Source organism: Hypanus sabinus, chromosome 29, assembly GCF_030144855.1.
Source record: "Hypanus sabinus isolate sHypSab1 chromosome 29, sHypSab1.hap1, whole genome shotgun sequence".
Taxonomy (NCBI): domain Eukaryota; kingdom Metazoa; phylum Chordata; class Chondrichthyes; order Myliobatiformes; family Dasyatidae; genus Hypanus; species Hypanus sabinus.
In genome coordinates, this window is record NC_082734.1 from 40,588,482 (window position 1) to 40,616,060 (window position 27,579).

Here is a 27,579-nt window from a genome sequence, read left to right on the forward strand (position 1 = left end):
GTCCCAGTTCCCTGTTTGATCCCACCCCTGATCCTGATACAGGGCTTCACTTGAGACGTCAATAGTTTCCACAGCATTTTGTGCGAAAGTTGGCCAGGAGGTATACTGTCCTCAACTCTGATTGGATGGTACTAATATCCATCAAATATCGCATTTTGTCCCGCCTTTCTCGGACGCTGTGCAGCGCGCAGGCGTGGCCATTCCAGTGGGCTGTGCTTTGGAGATAGAGTTGTGTAGAAAGTTTTAGAGTTACATCGGGATTCAAAGGCGGTGGATTGTTTCCTGCGCAACAGAAACAGGTATTTAATATCTTACAACCTTATAAGCCGTTTGAAGGCGACTGCACAACTTGAGAGTGAGTTTGGGTATTTGCCGTTGCTTTTCCAGTGGTAAGTTTATTCTGTGATCTGGTTCTTACAGTTTCTTGTGATTTAGTTTTGTGGAAACAAACTCAAACAGCCCACCGTTTCCAATAACACGATTCTTGAACTTCGAGTTCCAGCCTCGGTATGTTCCTCAAAAATGCTGCCTATATTCAAAGGGTAGAAGGTCGTGTGGTGTATGTGACGGTGGGATTTTCAAAAGCCCTGCCCTTCGCCGTTGTGATCAAATTGTGTCAATAAGAAAATCATTACCAGTCCCAGATAAATACCAGCAAAATAGATAAACGCGACTTGTTCAAACATCTCAGACGTCTCGCTGTAGATATGATCCAATTCTTATTAAGACTACAGTCAAAACACTTGTTTGGTTCAGGGATGTGGGTGCCGAGATAAGTAACGACAGATACAATGAATAGCATTGATCGTTTTCCTTTTCTTAAGCAATAGTTTTTGAGGAAGAAAGGAAGAAATTAAAGTTTCCCTCCTGGGAGAATAAATGAAGGTTCGGGAAGACGTGAATCCCAATTGTCTTTATAAAATGGTTTTCCATATCCCGACCGCACCATCCCCATTGTTGGAGTAACTTTTTTTGTTCAATTTTGTTTTGTTGTTGGGTGGTGCAGAAGTAGATTCTCCCCACAGCATCTGTTATCATTGGGAAGGGGGCAATCTGCTTTGCTTTATATTAGAAGGTATACTAATTGGTACCCGTGGTATTTGGATCTGAAATGCGTCCTATCCTGATTGGAAACCATTGGAAAATCCCTGTGGCTGGATTTAGTTAAGATTGTCTCGGCCTGGAGTAATGTATGATAGGGATATTTGTATTTAATTTCCTGGTGGACCGTTTGAGGGGCATTCCCCTTTGGGCCTATAATCAAATTCAGTGACTGTAGAACCGTTAACCGGGAAAGCGGTAATCTGCAGTTAATTTGATGTGAAAGGCTCTGCCCAGTACTTAATTGCATACAAATGTCACTTATACAGTGCAGCCTTGTTAGATGGCAGTTTAGGCCCAGTCTCGAAATAGCACTTAGGAATCTGACTGTAGGGTTAATAGAAAAGCGCACATCAAACTGGGAGTTTTACGCGCTCGGGATTTGTGTAGTGCTGTAACCACTGGATCAGTAGCCTGCTCTGGAAATTAGCTCAAATCTGCAGCATGTTAACAAAGTGCTTTCTTCCCCCTGTGTGCAGCCGAAGGGCTCTTTTATTAAATATTTTTGTCCAGTTTGTCTGAGCCAGCCGTGCTTTGCCGGCTCTGATCGGGGACACGGGCTCCCGTGTGTCTGCTCAGTCCCGCCCCCTGGTGGAATCACCGTGATCCGCCCGGCGCTCTTCACAACATAAGTTACAGTAATTGTTGACTAAGGTTAAACGATGCTAAAAGGCATTTCCAGCGATTTTTCTTTGATTTTGTATAATCTCAGTGAAGGGTTTTAAAACCACTTCCCATTCCTGTAGAATGATGGAGGAGCTCGGCAGGCCAGGCAATGAACAGTGGCCGTTTTTGGTTAATCAGAACAGCTCAAAAACGTCGACTGTTTATTCCTTTCCATAGATAATATGCTGTCTAACCTGCTCAGTTCTTCTCGAATTTTGTGTTTCCCATTCCCATTCTGCCTTGTTGGTCCAAAGCCACCTCTTCTGCCTCAATGAGAGTACACTCAGGTTGGAGGTCCAGGTAGAACATCGATTTCTCTAACTTCCCTCCTACCCCTTTCTCTCTTTATTTTCATTCCCCATTCTGCTTCCTATCTCCTCGCTTGCCTGTTACCTCCCCCTTGCTCTCTAATCGGAGAGGACTGTCGGCTCCCACTGCCAACTTACACTCAGTAGCCACCTCCTCATTACTTACATTTGTGCACCTGCTCGTTAAAGCAAATATCTAATCAGCTAATGAATGCTGATTAGATATTTGCCAGCAATTCGATGCATAAAAACATGGTCGAGGTTTAGTTGTTCAGACCAAACATCAGAATGGGTGACTTTGACTGTGGAATGATTATTGGTGCCAGATGGGGTGATTTGAATATCTCAGAAACTGCTGATCTCCTGGGATTTTCGCATACAACAGTCTCTGGGGTTTACAGAGAACGGTGGAAAAATAAAAATCATCCAGTGAGCATCAGTTCTGTGGGATCACCTTGTTGATGAGGGAGGTCAGAGGTAAATGGCCAGACTGGTGCAAGCTGACAGGAAGGGGACAGTAACTCAAGTAAATGTGCTAAAACAGTGGTGTTGGAGAGAAGAACATCTTCAAATGCACGACAAGTCAAACCGCAAAGTGGATGGCTGTGGGTCGATGAGTCTAAGCAGACTAATAGTTTAGCATGGGCTAAATGGGCCAAATGGCCTGTTTCTGTGCTGTAACCTTCTATGACTCTACGTTCTTCCATTATGGGTACTCAGTTGAATTTACGGGCATTAAAGGAATTAAGATACACGTGGCAAACCAGTCGACTGGACGTGATGTTGAATGGTGGAGCAGAGACGAAGTTACTTGTTCCCTGGTGTATGATCTACACTGATATTGATTGCCTGTCACAGAGACTGGCAGCTGGAAAGAGTGCAGAGAAATCTTATTACACACACAAAATGCTGGAGGAACTCAGCAGGCCAGGAAGCATCTATGACAAAAGTAAATAGTCAACATTTTGGGCTGGGAAATCCTGCTGTTTGAGGTAGACGGAGTGAAGGTGTTTGACGAATTGATCTCCCATTCTACGCCATGTCTCACCAATATACAGGAGGCCACACTGGATATGGTGATAAGAATGGGATTTCCCTGTAGTCACCCATTTCAATTCCACTTACCATTCCGACATGTCAGTCCATGTCCGACCATGTCACACTTGTGTTGGAGGAGCATCACCTCGTACTCCGTCCAAGTAGCCTCCAACCTGATGACATGAACATTGATTTCATAACTTCTGGTAATTGCCTCCCTTCTCCTTCACCATTCCCCATACCTGCTTCCCTTTCTCACCTTACCTCCTTTCCTGCCTATCAGCTCCTTCCCCCTTCCCTTTCTTCCCTGGTCTTCTACCCTCTCCTATCAGACTCCCCCTTCTCCAGCCGTTTATCTCTTTCACCAGTCAGCTTCCTTGCTCTTTACATTACCCCCACCCCAGTTTCACCTATCACCTTGTGTTCCTCTCTCCCCTCCTTCCACCTAACTCTGACTTCTCATTTTTTTTCTCTCCAGTCTGATGAAGGGTCTCAGCCCAAAATATCAACTGCACTCTTTTCCATTGATGCTGCCTGGCCTGCTGAGTTCCTCCAGCATTTTGTGTGTTGCCCACCCCCCACCCCCGTTTCTCCTATCACCTACAACCTTTGCTTTTTCCTCTCCTCCCCCCACTTTACTCTAACTTCGCCTTTCTTTGTGCTCCAGAAGAAGGTCTCAGCCTGAAATGATGTCTGTTTACTTTTTTTTCCCATAGATGCTGTCTGGTCTGCCAAGATCCTCCAGGATCTTGTGTGTTGCTTTGGATTTCTAGCATCTGCAGACTTTCTTGTGTTTGTGAAAATTGATGAGGATGTGGCCAGAACTATATGGCTTGAGTTAGAGGGAGAGGTTGTCTAGGTCAGGTTCGTAGTCTTTGGATCGTAGGAGACTCAGGGCAGCCTTAGATGTGTTTAAAGTGATGAGAGGCATAGATAAGGTGGCGGGAAGGTAAGCCCAAAGCTAAAGGGTGTAGGTTCAGCCAAGAGGGGAACTTTTCCATACAGTATGAGTACATGAGTATGTGCCCAGAGGAAGTGGTTGTTTGAGGCAGATACAGTAGCAGCATTTCAGAAGCATTTGGGTAGGTTCATGAAGGGGTGGGGCTTGGAGGGATATGGGCCAAACACAGGGAACTTGGATTAGCTGGGTGGGCACCTTGGTTGGAATGGACTGGTCAGGCCAAAAGGCCAGTCTCCATGCTGAATTGCTCTGTAAGTCTATGGCAGCCCCTCTGGTTCAAGGCAATGCAGTTGTGCCTCATCCACGAAATAAGTTTCCCACCTTCTCAGGCCAGCAGGAACTTAGACACCTCTTGTGCCTCTGACAAGCCTTGCGACACTCTTTAGTGCTCTTAAACTTTCATCCCATCTCCATCCCCCAGTGCACTCCCTTTCAGGGCCGGCCGCTGATGTAGCCCACCAGGGGTGGGGGGTGCTGCGGTGGGCCCTCAGTCCAGGGACCAGATGTATAGGTGCAAGGGATGCCCAGGGTACTCCTGCTCTCAGAGTTGTCTCCATGGAAGCTAACTGTGGGGAATTTTGGAAGCAGTATCAGGTATCTCCTATCACGCCGAGCTGCCATTTGACCCTCCTTACTTGCACCAACCATCTGCTTCCTTTCAGTACTTTGTGGGTTTGGACAGGAAGCAATACAGCACGAGAACAAGTGCAACATCTGTACTCTGCCAAATGAAACGAATCCCTATCCCTCCATTTCCTGGCTGTCTTCACTCTCGTATCTGCATCCACCACCATTCTAGGCAGGTCGTCCCGGTCTAGACACCTCACACCCTCCCTGTCTGTATTTAAATAAAATAATTTGCCCCACATATCCTTACAAGTTTTCCCCCTCTTATTTTAAAGCATGCTCTCAAGTATTTGATACCCCTCCCCGTGAAAAAGATTCTATCTGTCTATCTGACTTAGAAGCAGAATGAGGCTATTTAGCCCATCGAGTCTGCTCCGCCATTCCAGCATGGCTGATTTATTATCCCACTCAACCCCATTCTCCTGCCTTATCACTGTAATCTTTGATGCCTTTAAGAACCTATCAATCTACGTTTTAAATATACCCAATGATTTGTTCTCCACAGCCGTCTATGGCAATGAATTCCACAGATTGGCTAAAGAAATTCCTCCTCATCTCTGTTCTAAAGGAGCATACTTGTATCCTGAGACTGTGGCCTCTGGTCCTAAACTCCCCCACTATAGAATCCTCTCCACATCCACTCTATCTAGGCTTCTCCATATTCAATGGGTTTCGATGAGATTTCTCCTCATTCTTCTAAACTCCAGTGAGTACTGGCTCAGAGGCATCAAATGTTCCTCATTTATCCTTTCATTCAAATTATTCAAACAATTTGAATAATTATTCAAACAATTCAAATTATCCGTTCATTCCCAGGATAATTCTCATGAACCTCCTCTAGACCCGATCTATGTCTCTCATAATTTTATACATGATTATCAGTTTTCATTTCTAATTGTCTGTTAGAAGTTTTCTCTGAATCTCTTGCTGGCTTTTTCAGCAGCACACCACCTTGAATCTCTCACCTCCTTTACCCTTTAGTTTTTATTGTCAATTGATTTTGACTGTATACTCCAGTTATCAACTCTCCACCATTAAAGTACTTTCTGCATATTTGTTATCAAACTTTATTCACTTTTCTCAAATTTCTTCTGAACCCTCTTGACTCCAAGGAAAATTTTTCTAAGTGTTCTGTCACTCCACATAACTGAACTTCCTGAGCCCTGTTCTGATGAAACTCCTCCACAGTCCCATGGTAAGTTAAAAGTCAGCACAATACCATGGACAAAGGGTCTATGCTGTGCTCCAGTGTTCCATGTTCTAAATTGGTTGTTGGGTGTTGTGCAATGAACCAGAATTGATTAGAGAGCTCAAGGTAAAAAAAAACCCTAGGGGTAAGTAATCATAATATGATAGAATTCATCCTGAAATCTGAGAAGCTAAAGTCAGATGTAGCAGTATTACTGTGGAGTAGAGGGAATTACAGAGGCATGAGAGAGGAGTTGGCCAGAATTCATTGGGAGAGAACACTGGCAGGGATGATGGCAGAGCAGCAATGGCTGGAATTTCTGGAAGCAGTTTGGGAGGCACAGGATATATACATCCCAAAAAGGAAGAAGTATTTTAAAGGTGTCCCCCTTGTCTTCCCCTATCACCCCACCAGCCTCCGGATCCAGTATATTGTCCTCTGCAACTTCCGCCACCTTCTACAGGACCCCACCACTAAGGACATCTTTCCCTCTTTACCCCTCTCTGCTTTTCACAGGGATCGTTCCCTCCGCGACTCCCTGGTCCACACTTCCCTCCCCACAGATCTCCCACCTGACACTTATCCCTGCAAGCTTAACTGCTACACCTGTCCCTACACCTCCTCTCTTACTACCATTCAGGGCCCCAAACAGTCCTTCCAGGTGAGGCAACCCTTCACTTGTGAGTCTGTCGGGGTAATCTGTTGCATCTGGTGCTCCCGGTGCAGCCTCCACTACATCGGCGAGACCTGACGCAGATTGGGGGACCGCTTCATCGAGCACCTCCGCTCCGTCCACCACAACAGACAGGATCTCCCGGTTGTCACCCACTTCAACTCTCCCTCTCATTCCCATTCGGATATGTCCATACACAGCCTCCTCTACTGCCATGATGAGGCCAAACTCAGGTTGGAGGAACAACATCTCATATATATAGTCTGGGTAGTCTCCAGCCCCTTGGTATGAACATTGAATTCTCCAACTTCCGGTAATTCCCTCCCTCTCCCTTCCCCCATCCCACCTTCACTCTGTCTCCTCTTCTAGCTGCCTATCACCTCTCTCATGATTCTGCCTTCTTCTACTACCCATGGTTCTTTCCCCTTAGATTCCTTCTTCACCTCTCCTGCCTATCTCCTCCCTGCTTCCCCTCCCTTGATCTTTCCTCTGATTGGTTTTCCACCCTCCCCCCACCTTCTTTATAGGGCCCCTGCCCCCTCCTCCTTTAGTCCTGATGAAGGGTCTCGACCCGAAACATTGGCTGCTCCTTTCAACAGATGCTGCCCGACCTGCTGAGTTCATCCAGCTTGTTTGTACATCTTGATTTGACCACAGCATCTGCAGTGCACTTTGTGTTTACTAAATCTGTTGGAAGTCTTTAACGAAACAAAAGCAGAATCGGCAAAGGAGATTCAGTGGAAGTTGTGTACTTGGATTGTCAGAAGGGTTTTGACAAGGTGCCATACATACAAGTTACGAGCCCATGGTGTTACAGGGAAGATGCTAGCCTGGATAACGTAGTGGCTGAATGGCAGGAGGCAAAGAGTAAGAGTAATGGTGTTCCACAGAGGTCCGTGTTGGGACTGATTTGTTTTACATTATATGTCAATGATTTGGATGATGGAATTAATGGCTTTGTTGTGAAGTTTGCAGACGATATGAAGACAGGTGGAGGGGCAGGTAGTTTTGAGAAGTAGAGAGGCTACAGAGGGACAGACAGATAAGGAGACTAGGGAAAGGAATGGCAAGTGGAATACAACGTTGGGAAGTGTGTAGTCATGCGCTTTGGTAGAAGAAATGACAGGATTGAGTATTTTCTAAATGGAGAGAAAATGCAAAAGACAGAGGCACAAAAGAATTTGGAAGTATTTGTGCAGGATTCCCTAAATGTTAATTTGCAGGTTGAGTCTGTGGTGAGGAAGACGAATGCAACATTACTTCATTTGGCGTACCATGAGTGTTTTTGGAGATGGATTGAAACCAGAGAGGGCTCAATGGAGGTTCACAACAACGATTCCAGGATTGAATGGCTCATCGTATGAAGAGTATTTGATGTCTCTGTGCTCTGCGACTGTATTCACTGGAATTCAGAAGAATGAGGGCTGCCTCATTGAAACCTATCGAATGGTGAAAGGCCTCGATAGAGTGGATATGGAGAGGATCTTTCCTATGATGGGAGAGCCTAAGACCAGAGGACACAGCCTCAAAGCAGAGGGTTGTCCTTTTAGAACGGAGATGAGGATGTATTTCTTTAGCCAGAGAGTGGTGAATCCGGGAAATTCTTTGCCTCAAGAAGCTATGGAGACCAAGTCTGTATATATATTTAAGGCAGGGGTTAATAGATCCTCGATGGTTCAGGGCTTGAAGGGATATGGGGGGGAAGCAGGAGATTGGGACTTAGAGGAAAATTGGATCAGCCATGATGAAATGACAGAGCAGACTCAATGGGCCAAATGGCCTAAATCTGCTCCTATATCTTAATGTATATGTACCAATGTGCGGTGAATAAGTTTTTTTCATACTGCCAATACAGATGAATGCATTTCCACAGTCCATTGAGGTAGTGCAATGGAAAAGCAATGACTGAGTACAGAATAAAGTGTTATGGAGAGGGCAGTGGAGGTTTACAATAAAGTGCAAGGTCATAACAAGGGAAATAGAGGTCAAGAGTCCATCTTTCCGTACAAGGGAGCCATTTAATAGACCGATAATAGCAGGATAGAGTCTGTCCTCGAGCCTGGTGGGACGTGCTTTCAGGTTTTTGTATCCTCTGGCCGATGGGAGAGGGAGAAGAGAGAATGTCTGATGCAGGTGGGCTCTTGATGATGTTGGCTGCTTTAGGCTGAAATATAGGCAGATTCCATGGAAGGGAGGCTGACAGGGGCACAGCTCAGCATGGCCTTTGCAAGTTTGTTATGGTCATATTCAGGGCAGTTGCCTTTACCATGTCATCTTGCATCCAGATAGCAAAAAAGGGAGAATCTGCAGATGCTGGAAATCTGAGCAACACAAAGTGCTGCATTCCTCCAGCATGCATCCAGACAGACTGTCCCCACCGGTCAATGTTCAGCACCCCCCACCCCTACAGACAGACTGTCCCCACCGGTCAATGTTCAGCACCCCCCACCCCTACAGACAGACTGTCCCCACCGGTCAATGTTCAGCCCCCCCACCCCTACAGACAGACTGTCCCCACCGGTCAATGTTCAGCACCCCCCATCCCTACAGACAGACTGTCCCCACCGGTCAATGTTCAGCACCCCCCATCCCTACAGACAGACTGTCCCCACCGGTCAATGTTCAGCACCCCCCACCCCTACAGACAGACTGTCCCCACCGGTCAATGTTCAGCACCCCCCACCCCTACAGACAGACTGTCCCCACCGGTCAATGTTCAGCACCCCCCACCCCTACAGACAGACTGTCCCCACCGGTCAATGTTCAGCACCCCCCACCCCTACAGACAGACTGTCCCCACCGGTCAATGTTCAGCACCCCCCACCCCTACAGACAGACTGTCCCCACCGGTCAATGTTCAGCACCCCCCACCCCTACAGACAGACTGTCCCCACCGGTCAATGTTCAGCACCCCCCACCCCTACAGACAGACTGTCCCCACCGGTCAATGTTCAGCACCCCCCACCCCTACAGACAGACTGTCCCCACCGGTCAATGTTCAGCACCCCCCACCCCTACAGACAGACTGTCCCCACCGGTCAATGTTCAGCACCCCCCACCCCTACAGACAGACTGTCCCCACCGGTCAATGTTCAGCACCCCCCACCCCTACAGACAGACTGTCCCCACCGGTCAATGTTCAGCACCCCCCACCCCTACAGACAGACTGTCCCCACCGGTCAATGTTCAGCACCCCCCACCCCTACAGACAGACTGTCCCCACCGGTCAATGTTCAGCACCCCCCACCCCTACAGACAGACTGCTTTGGAGTGTCCCCACTGGTCAATGTTCAGCACCCCCCACCCCTACAGACAGACTGTCCCCACCGGTCAATGTTCAGCACCCCCCACCCCTACAGACAGACTGTCCCCACCGGTCAATGTTCAGCACCCCCCATCCCTACAGACAGACTGTCCCCACTGGTCAATGTTCAGCACCCCCCACCCCTACAGACAGACTGTCCCCACCGGTCAATGTTCAGCACCCCCCACCCCTACAGACAGACTGTCCCCACCGGTCAATGTTCAGCACCCCCCACCCCTACAGACAGACTGCTTTGGAGTGTCCCCACCGGTCAATGTTCAGCACCCCCCACCCCTACAGACAGACTGTCCCCACCGGTCAATGTTCAGCACCCCCCACCCCTACAGACAGACTGTCCCCACTGGTCAATGTTCAGCACCCCCCACCCCTACAGACAGACTGTCCCCACCGGTCAATGTTCAGCACCCCCCATCCCTACAGACAGACTGTCCCCACCGGTCAATGTTCAGCACCCCCCCACCCCTACAGACAGACTGTCCCCACCGGTCAATGTTCAGCACCCCCCACCCCTACAGACAGACTGTCCCCACCGGTCAATGTTCAGCACCCCCCACCCCTACAGACAGACTGTCCCCACTGGTCAATGTTCAGCACCCCCCACCCCTACAGACAGACTGTCCCCACCGGTCAATGTTCAGCACCCCCCACCCCTACAGACAGACTGTCCCCACCGGTCAATGTTCAGCACCCCCCACCCCTACAGACAGACTGTCCCCACCGGTCAATGTTCAGCACCCCCCACCCCTACAGACAGACTGTCCCCACCGGTCAATGTTCAGCACCCCCCACCCCTACAGACAGACTGTCCCCACCGGTCAATGTTCAGCACCCCCCACCCCTACAGACAGACTGTCCCCACCGGTCAATGTTCAGCACCCCCCACCCCTACAGACAGACTGTCCCCACCGGTCAATGTTCAGCACCCCCCATCCCTACAGACAGACTGTCCCCACCGGTCAATGTTCAGCACCCCCCACCCCTACAGACAGACTGTCCCCACCGGTCAATGTTCAGCACCCCCCACCCCTACAGACAGACTGTCCCCACTGGTCAATGTTCAGCACCCCCCACCCCTACAGACAGACTGTCCCCACCGGTCAATGTTCAGCACCCCCCATCCCTACAGACAGACTGTCCCCACCGGTCAATGTTCAGCACCCCCCATCCCTACAGACAGACTGTCCCCACTGGTCAATGTTCAGCACCCCCCACCCCTACAGACAGACTGTCCCCACCGGTCAATGTTCAGCACCCCCCATCCCTACAGACAGACTGTCCCCACCGGTCAATGTTCAGCACCCCCCACCCCTACAGACAGACTGCTTTGGAGTGTCCCCACTGGTCAATGTTCAGCACCCCCCACCCCTACAGACAGACTGTCCCCACCGGTCAATGTTCAGCACCCCCCACCCCTACAGACAGACTGTCCCCACCGGTCAATGTTCAGCACCCCCCACCCCTACAGACAGACTGCTTTGGAGTGTCCCCACCATTCAATGTTCAGCCCCCCCACCCCTACAGACAGACTGTCCCCACCGGTCAATGTTCAGCACCCCCCACCCCTACAGACAGACTGCTTTGGAGTGTCCCCACCGGTCAATGTTCAGCACCCCCCACCCCTACAGACAGACTGTCCCCACCGGTCAATGTTCAGCACCCCCCAACCCCTACAGACAGACTGTCCCCACCGGTCAATGTTCAGCACCCCCCACCCCTACAGACAGACTGCTTTGTAGTGTCCCCACCGGTCAATGTTCAGCACCCCCCACCCCTACAGACATTTTTGCACATGGAGACATGAGACATTTCACCTCCTGGGGAGTTTGTGATAGGGAGTTGCTTCCGATGTCTGTAAGCCAGCAGAATCTGGCTTGGTACTCGAGTTGCATTTTGCAGTTTTATTCATTTCTGTTGGGCCTAGTTTGCTCCTCTTGTACAAGGGATAATTGGGTCTTCTGCATGCACTTCCTGAAGCTGATTTGGGCATGGGAAAGTTGCAGAAGTCGCAGGTTTGAAATGACTAACATGTGATGAAAGTGCACATAGGATCTATGATAAGGAGTTGGCAGTTTTCTGAAGTGCAGCAGTTCCATTAGTTCTGCCTGCATTGCTTGGGGCCCAAGGGTTTTTAATCCATTTATTAGTTCAAAGTAAATTTATTATCAAAGTATGACTATGTCAGCATAGACAACCCTGAAATTCATTTTCTTGCAGGCATTCACAGTAGAATAAAAATACGATGGAACCAATGAAAAACTACAAAGACTGACAAACAAGCAAAGGGCAAAAGAAGACAAACAGCGCAAGTACTAGATAAATAGATAGGTGGGTCAATAAACAGATAAATACCATAGATACTGTAGATCAATACGTAAACTGAGAGCATGACTTGTAGGTTGTGAAATCCAGTGTTGTGGGTGAATGAAGGGTAACAGCTGTTCCTGAACCTGGAGGTTCATATCAGTGGCAAGAGATCAGTCCTCTGGACAGTGCCTGAGGCAACCAGAAATGGATGCAATGGGCGATGAAAAGAATTGTTTTTCTGTGAATGAGGGAGTTATAGTTATGAAGATGTGCTGGAAGGTTGGGTGTGAGCTTAGAAGATCCTGTTGAAGTATTTGAGATTCTGAGGGGTGGTGCATAGTTGATGAGAGGGTGTTTTCCTCTGGTGGGAGAACTTGTGATTTAGATTATGGGCACAAGTTTATGTAGACGCTGGAAATCCAGTGTAACACACACAAAATGTTGAAGGAACTCACTAGGTCAGTCCTGATGAAGGGTCTCGGCCCGAAACATTGATTGTTTATTCCTCTCCACAGATGCTGCCTGACCTTTTGAGTTCCTCCAGAATATTGTGTTACTGAGTCACCAGCTCCGTTCCAGAGGCTGAGAGAGACGGGCAAAATGTCAATGAGAGCAAGATGGAGCTAAGGCCAAGACTGAGCCAGTAATGTCACTGTTGATCAACGGGGCAGGTTTAAGAGCTCAGCACTCCTATCGTTCAGTGTAGACTTTGGGACATCATGTTGCAGTTGCTAAAATTATTAGTGAGGCCTCACTCGAATACTGTGTAGGGTTTTGGTCACCCTGTTATTGGAGGCCATGGTTAAACTGCAAAGATCACAGAAAAGATTTATAAAGATGCTTCCACGAGTAGAGAGCCAGAGGGGTAGGCCATGGTAGGACTGTGGTAAACTATGTATACCTGTCTGGACATGCCCCTCTGCTGACTGCTCCTGTGGCTCCTCCCACAGACCCCTGTATAAAAGCGATTGGAGGCACTGCTCCTCCCTCAGTTTGCAGCTAATGAAAGCCTTTCTTTTGCCTCCCGTCTCCGAGAGTTATTGATGGTGCATCAAGAACCTTGGAAGATAAGAGACTGAGAGGTGACCTAATGGGAGTGTTTAAAATTATGAGAGGTAGAGGAATCCAAAACTCGGGGCATGGGTTTAGGATGAGACAGAAAACAGTTAAAAGGGACCTGTGGACAACTTTAGCACACAGAGGTCTGATTATATGGACCAAGCTTCCAGATGAAGTGGTTGAGGCAGGTACAATAGTGTCATTTAAGAGGCAGTCACATAGACTCAAGGAGAGGCAAGTTTTGGGCCAAACGCAAGAAATTGTGATGAGCAGGATGTGGTTGTGCCAAGGGGCCTGTATCCATGACCATCAGGAGTTAGTGGTTTGCAAGTCTTTGTGGCAAGACCAAATCCCAGAGAGTCCATAAAAATTCACCCCAGTTGGTTAATTGTGACTGTTGGAACCAGTGATAAGCAGGTTTCTCCATCACTGAGCTGGAATTTGGTCACACGGTTAAAGTAAGGATAGTTTCTATGAGATGTGTGATCTTGGAGAAGAATGTAGGCCCTATAACTGAGACTCCAGAATCTGATCCCTCTAGGGTAGGGGAAATTCTGAAAGCCCTCCAACAGCATGGCACATTCTCCCCGTGACCACATGGGTCTCCTCCGGGAGTTCTGGTCTCCTCTCATCAGATGGGCCCAGTAGCCAAATTCTGCTCCTATGTCCCATTCACTTCTGGGGTTGCTTCAAGCACTTCCCCAGAAGATTAATTTCTTGCATCTTGTTACAAGCCTTCTTCTGCAGAAAAGATGGGTATTATAGGTACATACTTCATTAGCTACAGGAGTGGAACCCAGCATGGTCTTCTGCTGCTGTAGTCCATCCACTTTAAGTTCGACGTGTTGTTCATTCAGAGATGCTCTTCTGCACACCACTGTTGTAACACATGGTTATTTGAGCTACTGTCACCCTCCTGTCAGCTTGAACCAGTCTGGCCATTCCACTCTGACCTCTCTCAATAGCAAGGCATTTTTGCCCTCAGAACTGTTGACCACTGGATTTTTTTTTTGTTAATTTGCCCCATTCTCTGTAAGCTCTAGAGACTGTTGTGTGTGAAAATCCCAGGAGACCAACAATTTCTGAGATACTCAAACCACCCCATCTGGCACCATCAATCATTGTATGGTCAAAGTCACTGAGACCACATTTCTTCCCCCATTCTGATATTTGGTCTGAACCTCTTGACAATGTCTACATGCTTTTATGCATTGAGTTACTGCCTATCATTGACCGATTAGATATTTACGTGAATGAGCAGGTGTACCTGATGAAGTGGCCGCTGAGTGTATATGTCACCACAAACCTTGATTCATTTTCTTGCAGGCATTTACAGGAAAATAAAGATGCTGATTTAAAAAAAATTAGTCAAGAAGCTAAGAAAAACTATCCATTACAAATGTGAGTTTTGTCATTCAGAGGAATGCTGGTTAGAACACTGGATTATGTTTGATGATGAATATTGAGAGCGGTTTAGTCCGTGATTTAAAATTGAGAATTGCGATAAATTTTACAAATATGTACATTGTGAACCAGTGTTTAGTCAAAGGGCAGTTAAATCCTATTTTCACTCCTATTTATAGTAGAAATTTTATTATCTGCTTCCAGATGTCTTCTGAAACTCAGGAGCTGTCCAGAACATTGACAAATTGTGGTTTCCGTCCACGCAGAAGTCCCGATGCTTTAGCTGTCTGCAACCTGAAGCAAATCTTCATCTGTCTTCCACTGAGACTCTTGAGACCTTTGGAATGAAACACGACCCCCTACAATTCCTTCTTTGGATTCCTGACTCTACCAGAGACCTTTGATTCTCTCTTCCAATTGAACACAGGAGGGGTGTGCCAGGCCTCCATTACACCCCATCCTGTACAAGGCATGACAGCACGAGACCCAGCAGATGGGCCAGATTAAGTAGCCTAACCTGAGGCCGGGTTCACACTAGAAACTGAGTACAAACAGGAGAGAAAAGTGAAGATATTTTATTCCCTACAGTCACAAGATTTTCTTATAATTGAGCTGATCTGTGGAAGACTACATTGAGTGGCTTTTTTTTTAAAGTAAGAAGTATATTTTGAAATGATTGTCTGCATTCTTCTTGCTTGAGGTACTTTCTGAGAAAGTGTGAAACTGATTTTAAAAAGCACAACATTCCTTATTACAAATTATTGGAAGAGCTTCTTTACCCGCAAACAAACCTGGAGCAAAAATACAGAAGTTGGAAGTTGGATTTGAGTTCCAGTCAGTTCCAGTCTTGTGGTAGAATGAAGTGGTGCTGATGATCTTGACTTTGTACGTTGGGTAACCGATTTGTAGAGCCGTGTTGTTTAAGGTCAGGAGATAAAGAGGAAGAACGATGAGCTTGGCAAAGTTGCCCGTCTTCAAGAACCTGGTACCTGGTTCCCACAGCAAGCGGAGGGTCAAGTCGGACCTGACCACGGACATGATCAGCCCCCCGCTGGGAGACTTCCGACACACCATGCACGTGGGGCGAGGCGGTGATGTCTTCGGTGATACCTCCTTCCTCAGTGATCATGGTGGCGAGAAGGCCCGCGAGGGTGCCAAGTCCAACCCCCTGATGCGAGCACTGAGGAACGTCAGGAAGTCCCCGATGAGGAACACCAACCGGGAAGTGTCCCCGCCGCCAGTGGTGTCTCCCATTATTAAAAACGCAGTCTCCCTGCCTCATCTGTTGGAGACCAAGAATGGGTCAGTGGAACGACTCAACTTCAAGACTGTGATGTCAAGTCCAGGAGTAGTAGACGGATCATACGGTAAATTCAATTCACAAATTAGCCCTGTCCTCTGCATGCTCTCGAATCCTCCTGTTCCCTTGGGATGTCAAGTTGTAGTTGTACAAATCATCAATGTGAACACACTTGGAATATTGTGTGCAGTTTTCATCACAAATGATAGGAAGTATAGTGCAGAATTATGCTATTTGGCCCATCAAGTCTGTTCTGCCATTTCATCAAGACTGATTTATTTTGATTTGGTTTCCGCAGCCATCTGTGACAATGAATTCCACAGAATTTCCCTTTTTGGCTAAAGAAACTCCTCCTCATTTCCGTAAAAGGGACAGCCTTTTATTCTGAGGCTGTGTCCTCTGGTCCTAGACTTTCCCACCATCGATAGAGGAGAAATCCTCTCCATGTCCACTATATCTAGGCCTTTCAATATTCAGTAAGTTTCAATGAGATCCTTCCTCATTCTTGTAAACTCCAGCGAGTACAGGACTAGAGCCATCAACACTCTTCATGTTAATCAAGTTGACCGCGTCCCTTTGTACCTCCAATTTTCCAACTGATTCTGCATGTCATAAACACGAGAAATTCTACAGATGCTGGAGCAACACACACTGAGTGCTGGAAGAACTCAGCAGGTGCGGACAAGGGTAAACAGTCAACATTTTGGGCTGAAACCCTACATTTGCTGCCTGCCCTGCCAAGTTCCTCCAGCATTTTGTGAGTGTTACTCTAAAACGGGCTCCCAACGCGGAGTCCACAAACTCCTTACTTAGTGATATTGGCCCATGGCATAAAAAGGGTTGGCATATAAAACAATACCAAATGCAGAATAAAGCTACAGAGCAAGTGCAGATAAACAAACAGTAAGGTGCAAAATCCAATGAGGTAGATTGTGAGGTCAAGACTCCAACCTATCATACTCAACTATCAAAGAGTTTCATAACAGCAGGGCAGAAGCCGTCCTCCAGCCTGTTGGCACGTGCTTTTGATGTTTGTATCGTCTGACCAATAGGGCAATGGAAGGAGAAGAGAGAATGTCCAAGGGGTGGTAATGCCGGTGAGAGGTATAAGCAGAGTCCAGAGAGGGGAGACTGGGTCCTGTGCTGTGCTGAGCTGTGCCCACAACTCTCTGCAGTCACTGTAGTTGCTGAGCTGTTAGCTGTTGCAATACCAACGTTATGCATCCTGAGAGGATTGTCAAGATTTTGACAGGAAAGATTCGGAGGGATATGGACCAAGCTTGGACAAGTAGTATAAGCCTGAATGCTTGGCTAGCATGGAAGAATGGGCTGAAGGGCCTGTTTTCATGTTGTCGATCATTGAATTAACATTCACTGCTCTCGAGTCCTGCACATGGTCAGTGAATCTCTCACTCACTCCACACTACCCTTCATTGCTCACTTCACCCCTCACCTCTCTGCTTCTCTCCTTGCTACCTAACCTCCACCGCAGCCCTTTCTATCACCCACCATCAACTCCTTTCCAATCTTTGCTGCCCTCTGCATTCACCGCTCTTCTCCCCCCCCCCCCCCCCCCCCACCACCTTCACTATGCTCTTCCTCCCCATCCAGCTTCAGGGTGCGAGTTAGACTCATTAAGTGAGTGGTGCACATTGTCCAGACCTGCCCAATACTCCTCCTGGGCAGTGGTCCTGTCCTCCCAGATATGTGTTGAGGGTTCTGCCTGTACCCTGGGTAGGAACTCAGGTACTGATTTTGTGGGATCTTGCTTTGTATAAAATGGCTGCCTGTCTACAAGGTGTTCCGAAACTTGCAGCTTAACAAGTGGTGTGTGTGCCATTCCAGGTCTTCAGTTTGTTTCCCTCTTCTCACCTCAGCACCACCACCCCCCCATTCTCTAACAATGACCACATCGAGTGGCCTTTAACAGTAGACCACACCCAGTCTTATCCGGTGTACCCAGAAACATTCATACAAATAGAGTCAGTTTAGAATCGCAGCCACCCCGCACTGAAATGGCATCTTCTGAGACCACTCAGCCCATTGACCCTCTACTAGCTATTTTGAAGATTTGTGTAACTGGTCCCTGCTCTGTACCAGACCCCCAAGCACTTTTCTCTTCCAGTATTCATTGCAATCCCTTAAATATCATGACCTTATCTAGTTTCATGATTCATTTGCACAGCACTCTATTTCGAGATCAAGCTGATTTAGTGATGCATGGTTTCAATCCTAACCTTGGGGACTAGCTGTGTAGTGTTTGCATGCTCTCAACAGGTTTCCCCCCAGCATCCTGGTTTCCTCCCAATTCCCAAAGACTTAACTGGCTGCTGAAAATTGCCTCATTGTGTGGGCCAAGGACTAACAATTAAAGGGAATTAATGGCTATGTGAGAGAGAATAAAGAAAGGGAATGATGGGGCTACACTGGGCCAAGTGGGGTTTCCTCATTGTCTCCCAATCATGGGACATAATGAAATAGAATATAACAGGTCAGTGTGGGCCCTTTGGCCCATTATATTCTGCAGCCCTTTAACTTGCTCTGAGATCTATCTAACCCTTCCCTCCTACATAGCCCCTATGTGGCTATCTAAGAGTTTCTTCAATGCCCCTAATGTCTCTGTCTGTACTACCACCCCTCGTAGCACATTCCATGTTTTTTTAAAACTTTACTTTTGACATCTCTTCCCCCCCCCCCCCCCCACACCATACATCATTACCTAGGCCTGGGAAAAAGTCTTTGGCTGTCCACTCATCTCTTCTTGTTCACCTCTGTCACCATAAATCCCTGACGCTATGGGCCTGTGGTATTTGCTTCATCCACACAGCTTTAAACTAAATTTACACTTGCCCTTCTCCTTCCAGACTCTCCATCTAACCTGTCCCTCATCCCCGATAACAAATCTGCACAACTCCACACCACCTCAAAGGCTTTCTAAAGGCTTACCCGCCCAAAACTCTGCTGTATCCGAGCCTGAGGCAGAGTGACAGTCTTTGGCCAGCAACATTCCTCATTGGTTATCCAACTGCAAGTTTTACATTATCCATCATTATCTATTCAGTTGATCTCCCGCTGTTAAAACTCACCGGAAATAGTTCTTGTTACTTGATAAGCAATTCCACATGTTCCCCCTCTTGCACAGTGTCCTCTGTGCTTCACTGCTCTGCCAAGTTGTTTGAAGTCCTGTGAGTTAATGGTTGCCTTTACTGGAAATATGTGAACATTTCCAGTTTCTGTTCAGTCTGCCTTTCAAAGCCATTGTCTTCCCTTTCCTTCTGCTTCCAATCATTCCTCCTCTTGTGTTTACCCAGTTTCCCCATAAACTCACCTGCTCAACCACTCGAGGTGGCAGAACTTCTCTGCATTTTTCCTGAATTCCCTGCTGAATTTATCAAAGATTTGTCTCGGATCTGTTTGCACCATTTACCAGTCTGCTCAGCTTGCACACCAGTGCAGCGTAGTGATTAGCACAATGCTCTACAGCGCCAGCCGCTGGGGTTCATACCCACCACTCTCTGTTAGGGAGTCTGTACATTCTCCCAGTGGCCATCTGGGTGTCCACTGGGTGCTCTCGTTTCCTTCACATTCCAAAGATATACAAGTTGGAGTTAGTAAGTTGTGGAAGAATGGTCACCTGCCCCTAGCACATCCTTGGACTGTGTTAGTCGTGACTCAAATGACTGTTGATGCACATGTGACAAATAACTTCGGAGCAGAAAGTGAGCCTTGACCAACCCCTCTACAGGTGCAGTAAGGGAATGGCAGTGAATTGTTTTCCTACAACACACAAAATGCTGGAGGAACTCAGCAGACTGGACAGCATTTATGGAAAAGTCTAAACAGTCCACTGACTCGGACTGAGGCGGTCCTGACGAAGAGTCTCGGCCTGAAACGTTGACTTTTCTCTTTTCCGTAGATGCTGAGTTTCTGCGTTTCATGTCTGTTGCTTTGTATATCCAGCATCTGCAGATTTTCCCATTCTCCTCTATGATAGTTTTACTCAAGCCTCTTGAATTTCACCAACAAGAGCTACCACGAACACCAAGTAGTCAATAAACACGTGATAAAGAATAGGGTTTCTAGAAGAGCAAAGATTCAGCGGGTGGAGCTGCCATCTCACAGCTTTCATGTTCCGGTTCAATCCTGACCCCGGGTGCCGTCTGCAGAATTCTCACATTCTCCCTGTGACCACACAAGTCTCCTCCGGATACTCCTGTTCCTCTTGTATCCCGAAGACACAGATTGGTCGTGTAATTGGCTGCTGTAGGTTCAAATATAGAACAGTACAGCGCACGAACAAGCCCTGTGGCCCATATTGTTAGGCCAAACCAATTAAGGTGGTAAAACCTAATCGCGCCATCCCCATTGGCGATCAATGTCGCACCATCCCTGGCCGCGCCTTTTAAATTCCTCTATCATGTCTGCCTCTACCACTGAGTCTGGCTGCTCATTACAGGTACCCACCTCTCTTGTATTTTAAAACAAAAGCTTTACCTACACATCTTAAACAAAAGATATTCTGCAGGTGCAGGAAATACAAAATGCTGCCGGACCTGCTGAGTTCTCCAGCATTTTCTGTGGGTCTCCCGCACATCTGCTTTGAACTTTCCCCTGTCACCTTAAATACATGCCCTCCAGTACAAGACATTTTGATGCTGGGGAGGAAGTTACCGGCTATCTTTCTAAACTTTGAAGTTGTTGCAGGTGTAGAATGTGGGCAGGATACAATGGGATTAGTGTAAACGGGTACACGAGACTGCAGGTGAAATCTGCAGCAACAACCAATCTGACAGACCCCGGCTATAACACTTCAACATAAAACATTGACTATCCCTTTCTCTCACTGAGTTCCTCCAGTAGATTCAGGATTCATGTACACTGTCAAATCATTTATAATCTTAAAATTGAGTTGTCATCTGCCATGTTCAGATCAGAGTCAAGTTTATTGCCACATGGTGTACTTGTGCAGAAGACCGAAAGACTTAGCGCAGAATTAGGCCGTTTGGCCCATTGACACTGCTGCACCAATCTATCATGGCTGATTTATTATCACTCAATCCTATTCGCCTGCCTTCTCTTCATAACCTTTGATGCCCTTGCTAGTCAAGAACCTATCAACCTCCACTTTAACTATATCCAGTGACTTAGACTCCACAGCTGTCTGTGGCAATGAATTCCGCCATTTCATCATCTTCTGGTTAAAGAAGCTAATCCTCATCTCTGTTCTAAAGGAACATCTTTGTATTCTGAGGCTGTGCACTTGCTCCTAGACTCAATTTCCCCCCACCACCCCCACAACTACAGGTAATATCCTCTTCACATCCACTCTATCTAGGCTTTTCAATATTCACTTGGTATCCCCCCCCCCCCTCCAATCTTCTAAACTCCATCACACGCTCCTCATACGTTAACCCTTTTTATTCCCAGGGATCTTTCTCCTAAACCTGTGGACTCTCTCCAAAGCCAGCACATCTTTAGATAAGGGGCCCAGAACTGTACACAATACTACAAGTGCGTTATACACAGGTGCACAGCTGCAATGAGAAACATCCTTGCATCGGCATGAGTTAATAGTGATGGGGATTTCAAGATGCAGGTAGATTGGGAAAAATCAGGTTGGTGCTGGATTCCAGCAGGGAGATCTCTAGAGTGCCTATGATCTTTAGAGCAGCTCATGGTTGAGCCCGCTAGGGGATCAGCTATTCTCGATTGGGTGTTGTGTAATGAACCAGAATTGATTGATTAGTGAGCTTAAGGAACAAGAACCCTTTGGGTAAAGTGATCATCATATGATCTAGTTCACCCTGAAATTTGAGAGGAAGAAGCTGAAGTCAGATGTACCAGTAGTCCTGTGGAGTATAGGGAATTACAGAGCCCTGAGAGAGGAGTTGGGCAGAATTGATTGGAAAAGAACACTGGCAGGGATGATGGCAGAGCAGCAATGGCTGGAATTTCTAGAAGCAACTTGGAAGGCACAAGATATATACATCCCAAGGAGGAAGAAGTATTCCAAAGACAGGATGACACAACTGTGGCTAGCAAGAGAAGTCAAAGCCAACATAAAAGCCAAAGAGAGGGTAGATAATAGAGCAAAATTTCATGGGAAGTTAGAGGATTGCAAAGCTTTTAAAAACCAACAGAAGGCAACTTTAAAAAGTCATTAAGGACAATAAAATGGCAGATAAACTGAATAAGTATTTTGCATCGGTCTTCACTGTGGAAAACATTGGCAGTATGGTGGAAATTCCAGGTGTCAGGTGGAGTGAAACATGTGAAGTTGCTGTTACTATGGTGAAGGTCCTTGGGAAACTGAAAGGTCTGAAGGTAGGTAAGTCACCTGGACCAGATGGTGTCGAGCCCAGGGTTCTGAAAGGCAGTAGTAATGATCTCTCAAAAATCACTAGATTCTGGAATGGTTCCAAACTACCAGGAATTTGCAAAAGTCATCCACTCTTCAAGAAGGGAGAGAGGCAGAAGAAAGGAAACTAGGCCAGTTAGTCTGTGTTCGGTGGTTGGGAAGATGGTGGAGTCGATTATCAAGGTCCCGGTCCCAGGGTACTTGGAGACACATGATGAAATAGGCTGTCATCATCATGCTTTCCTCAAAGGAAAATCTTGCCTGACAAATTTGTTGGGAGAATAAACTCTTCTCGGGCTTCCAGCCAGGTACAGGCATCAATTTTAACTGATATTTCGATGACAGACTCTGCCATCCCTAACGAAGATGGCAGAGTTTATCACCAAGATTTTGGTTAAAATCAATACCTGTACCCATCCACCCAGGAAGAGTTTATTCATCACGCACACCAGGAAAGCACTAGCTTCTTTTTCAAGTCTGTTGGAATTCTTCGAAGAAATAGCAAACAGGATAGGCAAAGAAGAACTGGTTGATATTGCATGCTTGGATTTTCCAAAGGCCTTTGACAAAGTGCGGCACATGAGGCTGCTTAAAAGCTACAAGCAGTTGGTACTGCAGTAAAGACTCTAGCATGCATAAAGCAGTGGCTGACTGGCAGGAGGCAAAGACTGCTAATAAAAGGAGCCTTTTCTGGCTGGCTGCTGGTAACTAGCGGTGTTCCACAGAGGGCTGTGTTGGGACAGATTTGTTTTACATTATATGTCAATGATTTGGATGGTGGAATTGATGGCTTTGTTGTGAAGTTTGCAGATGATACGAAGATAGGTGGAAGGGCAGGTCGTTTTGAGGAAGTAGAGAGGCAACAGAAGGATTTGGATTAGGACAGAGGTCGGCAACCTGCGGCTCCAGAGCCACATGCGGCTCTTTGATCTCTGTGATGCGGCTCCCCGTGGTTTGTTAGCTTTTGAAATGTAATTCGAAATTTGAAGATTATGGTGATCTTGTACAATCTGAAAACTTTGCGGAGACACCGTTTCCTGGCACATCCGAACCGGCTCACAATTAGCCACCGTTCAGGCTAAGGGAGATAGCCTACGGGGGTTTGTGAGTACGTGTCTTTTGGAGCATCCGCGCCAATGGGGGGTGGGTTGAGGGAGGCTTTAAAGCAAGGCTGTTTAGTTCGAATAAAGTTACCTTTGACTGCAGTCTTTATTTTAGCGCTGCGTGTAGCACACCGCTACAACGTGTTTTTTTATCGCTATTAATATACGTCACCACTGCCAATGCCTGACACCCGCCAGTGCGCGCATTCTTTTAATTCTTCGATCCAAGGTAGGCTAACTATGGAGTAACCTTCAACCCAACGTCTTTTTTTTCGGAGTTCAAAATGTTTTTGTTGCATGCAGAAATGTAATTTCGTTTTCTCTGCAGGAGTTCATCAATTTCATAAATGCAACACATTATAGTTTGTTTATACATAGCATAAAGGCAAAAAAAACCCGTTGTATGCAGTGTTATTTCATTTTGTGGCTCCCAGTGTTTTCTTTTCTGTGGGAAATGGGTCCATATTGGCTCTTTCAGTGGTAAACTTTGCCGACCCCTGGATTAGGAGAATGGGCAAAGAAATGGCAGATGGAATTCAATTGGCAAGTGTATAGTCATGCACTTTGGTAAAAGAAATGAAAGAGTTGATGATTTCAGAATCAGAATCAAAATCACGTTTATTATCACTGGCATGTGATGTGAAATTTGTTAACTTAGCAGCAGCAGTTCAATGCAATGCATAATCTAGCAGAGAGAGAGGAAAAAAAATAAAATCAGACATAATAAATAAACAAGTCAATCAATTATGTTTATTAATACATTATTTAAAAATGTAAAAAAACAGAAATACTGTATATTTTTAAAAAGCGAGGTAGTGTCCAAAGCTTCAATGTCCATTTAGGAATCAGATGGCAGAGGGGAAGAAGCTGTTCCTGAATCACTGAGTGTGTGCCTTCAGGCTTCTGTATCTCCTACCTGATGGTAACAGTGAGAAAAGGGCGTGCCCTGGGTGCTGGAGGTCCTTAATGATGGACACTGCCTTTCTGAGGCTGCTATTTTCTAAATGGAGAGAAAATAGAAAAAACTGGGGCACTAAAGGAGTTGGGAGTCTTTGTGTATGATTCCCTAAAGGTTAATTTGCAGGTTGAGTCTGTGGCAAATGCAATGTTACCAATCATTTCAAGAGGACTAGAATATAAAAACAAATGATGTAATGCTGAGAGTTTATGAAGCTCTGGTGAGGCCTCACTTGGAGTATTGTGAGCAGTTTTATGCCCCTTATCTTAGAAAGGATGTGCTGAAACTGGGTCGGGTTCAAAGGAGGTTCATGAAAATGATTCCAGGATTGAATGGCTTGTCATATGAGGAGCATTTAATGGCTCTGGGCCTGTATTCACTAGAATTCAGAAGAATGAAGGGTGACCTCATTGGAACCTGTCGAATGGTGAAAGGCCTTGGTAGAGTGAATGTGGAGAGAATGTTTCCTGTGGTGGGAGAGTTCAAGACCAGAGGGGACTGCCTCAACAGAGGGGTGTCCCTTCAGGACAGAGATGAGGAGGAATTTCCTAAGCCAGAGAGTGGTGAGTCTGGAATTCTTTGCCACAGGCAGCTGCCGAGGCCAAGCCTGGATGTACATTTAAGGCAGAGGGTGATAGATTCTTGATTGGTCAGGGCATGAAGGGATACGAAGAGAAGGCAGAAGATTGAGGCTGAGGAAAAGTGAATCAGCCGTGATGAAATAGTAGAGCAGTCTCGATGGGTCAAACTGCCTAATTCTGCTCCAATATCTTATGGTCTTATTACAGCCACACAGGGTAACATCATAAAAACAGTATTCAAAATCTGATTTATTATCACTGACATAAGACATGAAATTTGTTGTTTTACGTTGGTATAGTGCACAGACATAAAATTACTCTAAACTACAAAATGCTGCAAAGACAATGGGTGTTGAGGTAACACAGCAGTGAGTGGGACATTTACTCTTCAGAGCATTCCAAGGTTTGGAGTTCAATTCTGATACTATCCGTAAGGAGTTTGTACATTCTCATGGAAAACTACGTGGGTTTTCTCCCACGGTCCAAAGACTTGCGTACCAGTTAGTAGGTTTATTGGCTGTTGTAAATTGTCCTGTGATTAGGCCAGGGTTAAATGGGTGGGTTGCTTGGCAGTGAGGGCTTGTTGGTCTAGAAATGTCTGTTTCATGCTAAATATATATTTTTAAATTAACCCTTGAGGTAGCGTTCATGAGATCAGGGGCCATTCAGAAAGCTGATGGTGGAGGGGTAGGAGCCGATCCAAATCGTTGAGTGTGGGTCTTTAGTCACAAGAAAACAATAAATGAACATAAATTAGGGACGATGTTCTCTTTAACAAGAAGGAACACAATTAAAACAAAAAAACAATCCTGTGGCCTTTATTCCATCATTTGGATTGGTGGGTGTGGGGTTGTATGGGGGGGCAGGATTTTGTTGGGGTCAGTTTGAAAGCTGTAGCTATCAGATCTGTGATCAGTTTAATCTCACTGTAAACTCTGCCTTGTGTTGTTCAGGACTGGAGTCAGGATTCTGCACCCTTCCCAGATGGTCCAGGCTGGAGAAATCCAAGGATACGTCGTCCAAGGTGGAGCCAGCAAAGCCGCTGGAAGATCTGGACATGGCTGACTTGGAGTTGCCTCGCACGGACTCCCTGCTGTCCTTCAGCCTGGATCTGGGGCCTTCGCTGATGAGCGAGGTGCTGGCTGTCATGGAGCCCGAAGGCCAGGTAGAGAAGGGATCTCCGCAAGTCCCGGAGAACGGGGCAAAGCTAGTGAAGTTCCACCTGGATGGACCTCTTGACCAGCGGAATGGCACAGGACACCACAGCAACTCCGCCGATTCGCCTGGAGACGACAGGCAGGCCTTTCGCAGAGGGCCTTCACCCTGTGGGTCGCGGAGGTGGTATGAGCAAGCGACCAGGCGGGATGAGCTGGAGGATGTCAAGGTGGGGAAACTGCCCCCACGGCACTTCGAGGCCCTGAATGGCAAGGGAGGCAATGCCAGAGAGGCATGGGATACCCCCCTTTCTCCCAGCAAAACTACCCATGCTCAAGATGGTAGTCCACTGCTGGGTCGCTGGTCTGTCTCCACCGCTTTGCGCTGTGGGAGTCATCCTGATGACGAGGGCACCCCCAGCACACGGGCAAGCTGGAGGCCGTCAAGGCCACGAGTCCCTGCAGATGGAGAGGAGGCCGAGCCCAGGCACTGCCAGCATCGGTGGGAGAGCCAGCTGCTCCCCACTGAGGGTGCAGGCTTCAACCCACTGAAGGCCGAGGCCTTCGCCTTTGCCGACGAGGATGAGGAAATCCGGGTATAGTCCAGGACCTCAGATTCTCCACTAATTGATTACCAGATCTTGTCTTCAAGGAAAATCCACCAAAAAAAAACTGCGGGTGCTGGAAATCTGAAACAAAAAAGAGACAGAAAGCATTCAGTATGTCGGCAAGCACTTGTGGAGAGAGAAACAGCCAACATTTCGGGTCCAGCACCGGTCATCAGAACTGGTGTCTTTCTAGGGTTATCTTAAAGGATTTTTTTTAAATTACTGCCTTTATTGGTAATACATTGAAGCCACTTTTAAGATCATTCTCCAAAGAGATGAACGAGGCAGGAATGCATTCTGTGGTAAGTGTGTCACCAAGGAACGTGCTTCTTGGTCTCAGTGGAGTTTGGAGGGACCGGCTGTTGTCTGAGGTTATTCATGGTGTCTCGGGCTCGGGAGGGGAACAGGTGGGTGTTGTCTGAGGTTATTCATGGTGTCTCGGGCTCGGGAGGGGAACAGGTGGGTGTTGTCTGAGTTATTCATGGTGTCTCGGGCTGAGGGAGGGGAACAGGTGGGTGTTGTCTGAGGTTATTCATGGTGTCTCGGGCTGAGGGAGGGGAACAGGTGGGTGTTGTCTGAGTTATTCATGTTGTCTCGGGCTGAGGGAGGGGAACAGGTGGGTGTTGTCTGAGTTATTCATGGTGTCTCGGGCTGAGGGAGGGGAACAGGTGGCTGTTGTCTGAGGTTATTCATGGTGTCTCGGGCTCGGGAGGGGAACAGGTGGGTGTTGTCTGAGGTTATTCATGGTGTCTCGGGCTGAGGGAGGGGAACAGGTGGGTGTTGTCTGAGTTATTCATGGTGTCTCGGGCTGAGGGAGGGGAACAGGTGGGTGTTGTCTGAGTTATTCATGTTGTCTCGGGCT

The 27,579-nt window shown here is 47.1% G+C and overlaps 1 protein-coding gene across 3 annotated transcripts; it reads left to right on the forward strand.

Annotated features, from left to right (window-relative positions):
* The first annotated feature begins 203 nt into the window (after positions 1 to 203).
* Positions 204 to 27,211, forward strand: LOC132383254 (cdc42 effector protein 1-like). 3 transcript variants are annotated; one of them, XM_059954199.1, is made up of 4 exons: positions 211 to 299; positions 12,103 to 12,213; positions 14,860 to 16,022; positions 25,909 to 27,211. In XM_059954199.1, exons 3-4 carry the CDS (start codon positions 15,605 to 15,607, stop codon positions 26,709 to 26,711), a joined length of 1,221 nt encoding a protein of 406 aa, XP_059810182.1. In that variant the 5' UTR covers positions 211 to 299; positions 12,103 to 12,213; positions 14,860 to 15,604; the 3' UTR covers positions 26,712 to 27,211. The 3 variants fall into 3 exon arrangements, with proteins under 3 accessions (XP_059810181.1, XP_059810182.1, XP_059810183.1); XM_059954198.1 differs by lacking the exon at positions 12,103 to 12,213 and having other exon boundaries at positions 204 to 299; XM_059954200.1 differs by lacking the exon at positions 12,103 to 12,213 and having other exon boundaries at positions 268 to 389.
* The last annotated feature ends 368 nt before the right edge of the window (positions 27,212 to 27,579 follow it).

What these genes read in the sequence shown, in the direction of transcription:
- LOC132383254 (XM_059954198.1), top strand. Translation starts at nt 15,605, where the DNA reads ATGAGCTTGGCAAAGTTGCCCGTCTTCAAGAACCTGGTACCTGGTTCC. An exon ending in AGTAGTAGACGGATCATACG is followed by an intron (nt 16,023 to 25,908) that starts GTAAATTCAATT and finishes TGTGTTGTTCAG; the next exon opens with GACTGGAGTCAGGATTCTGC.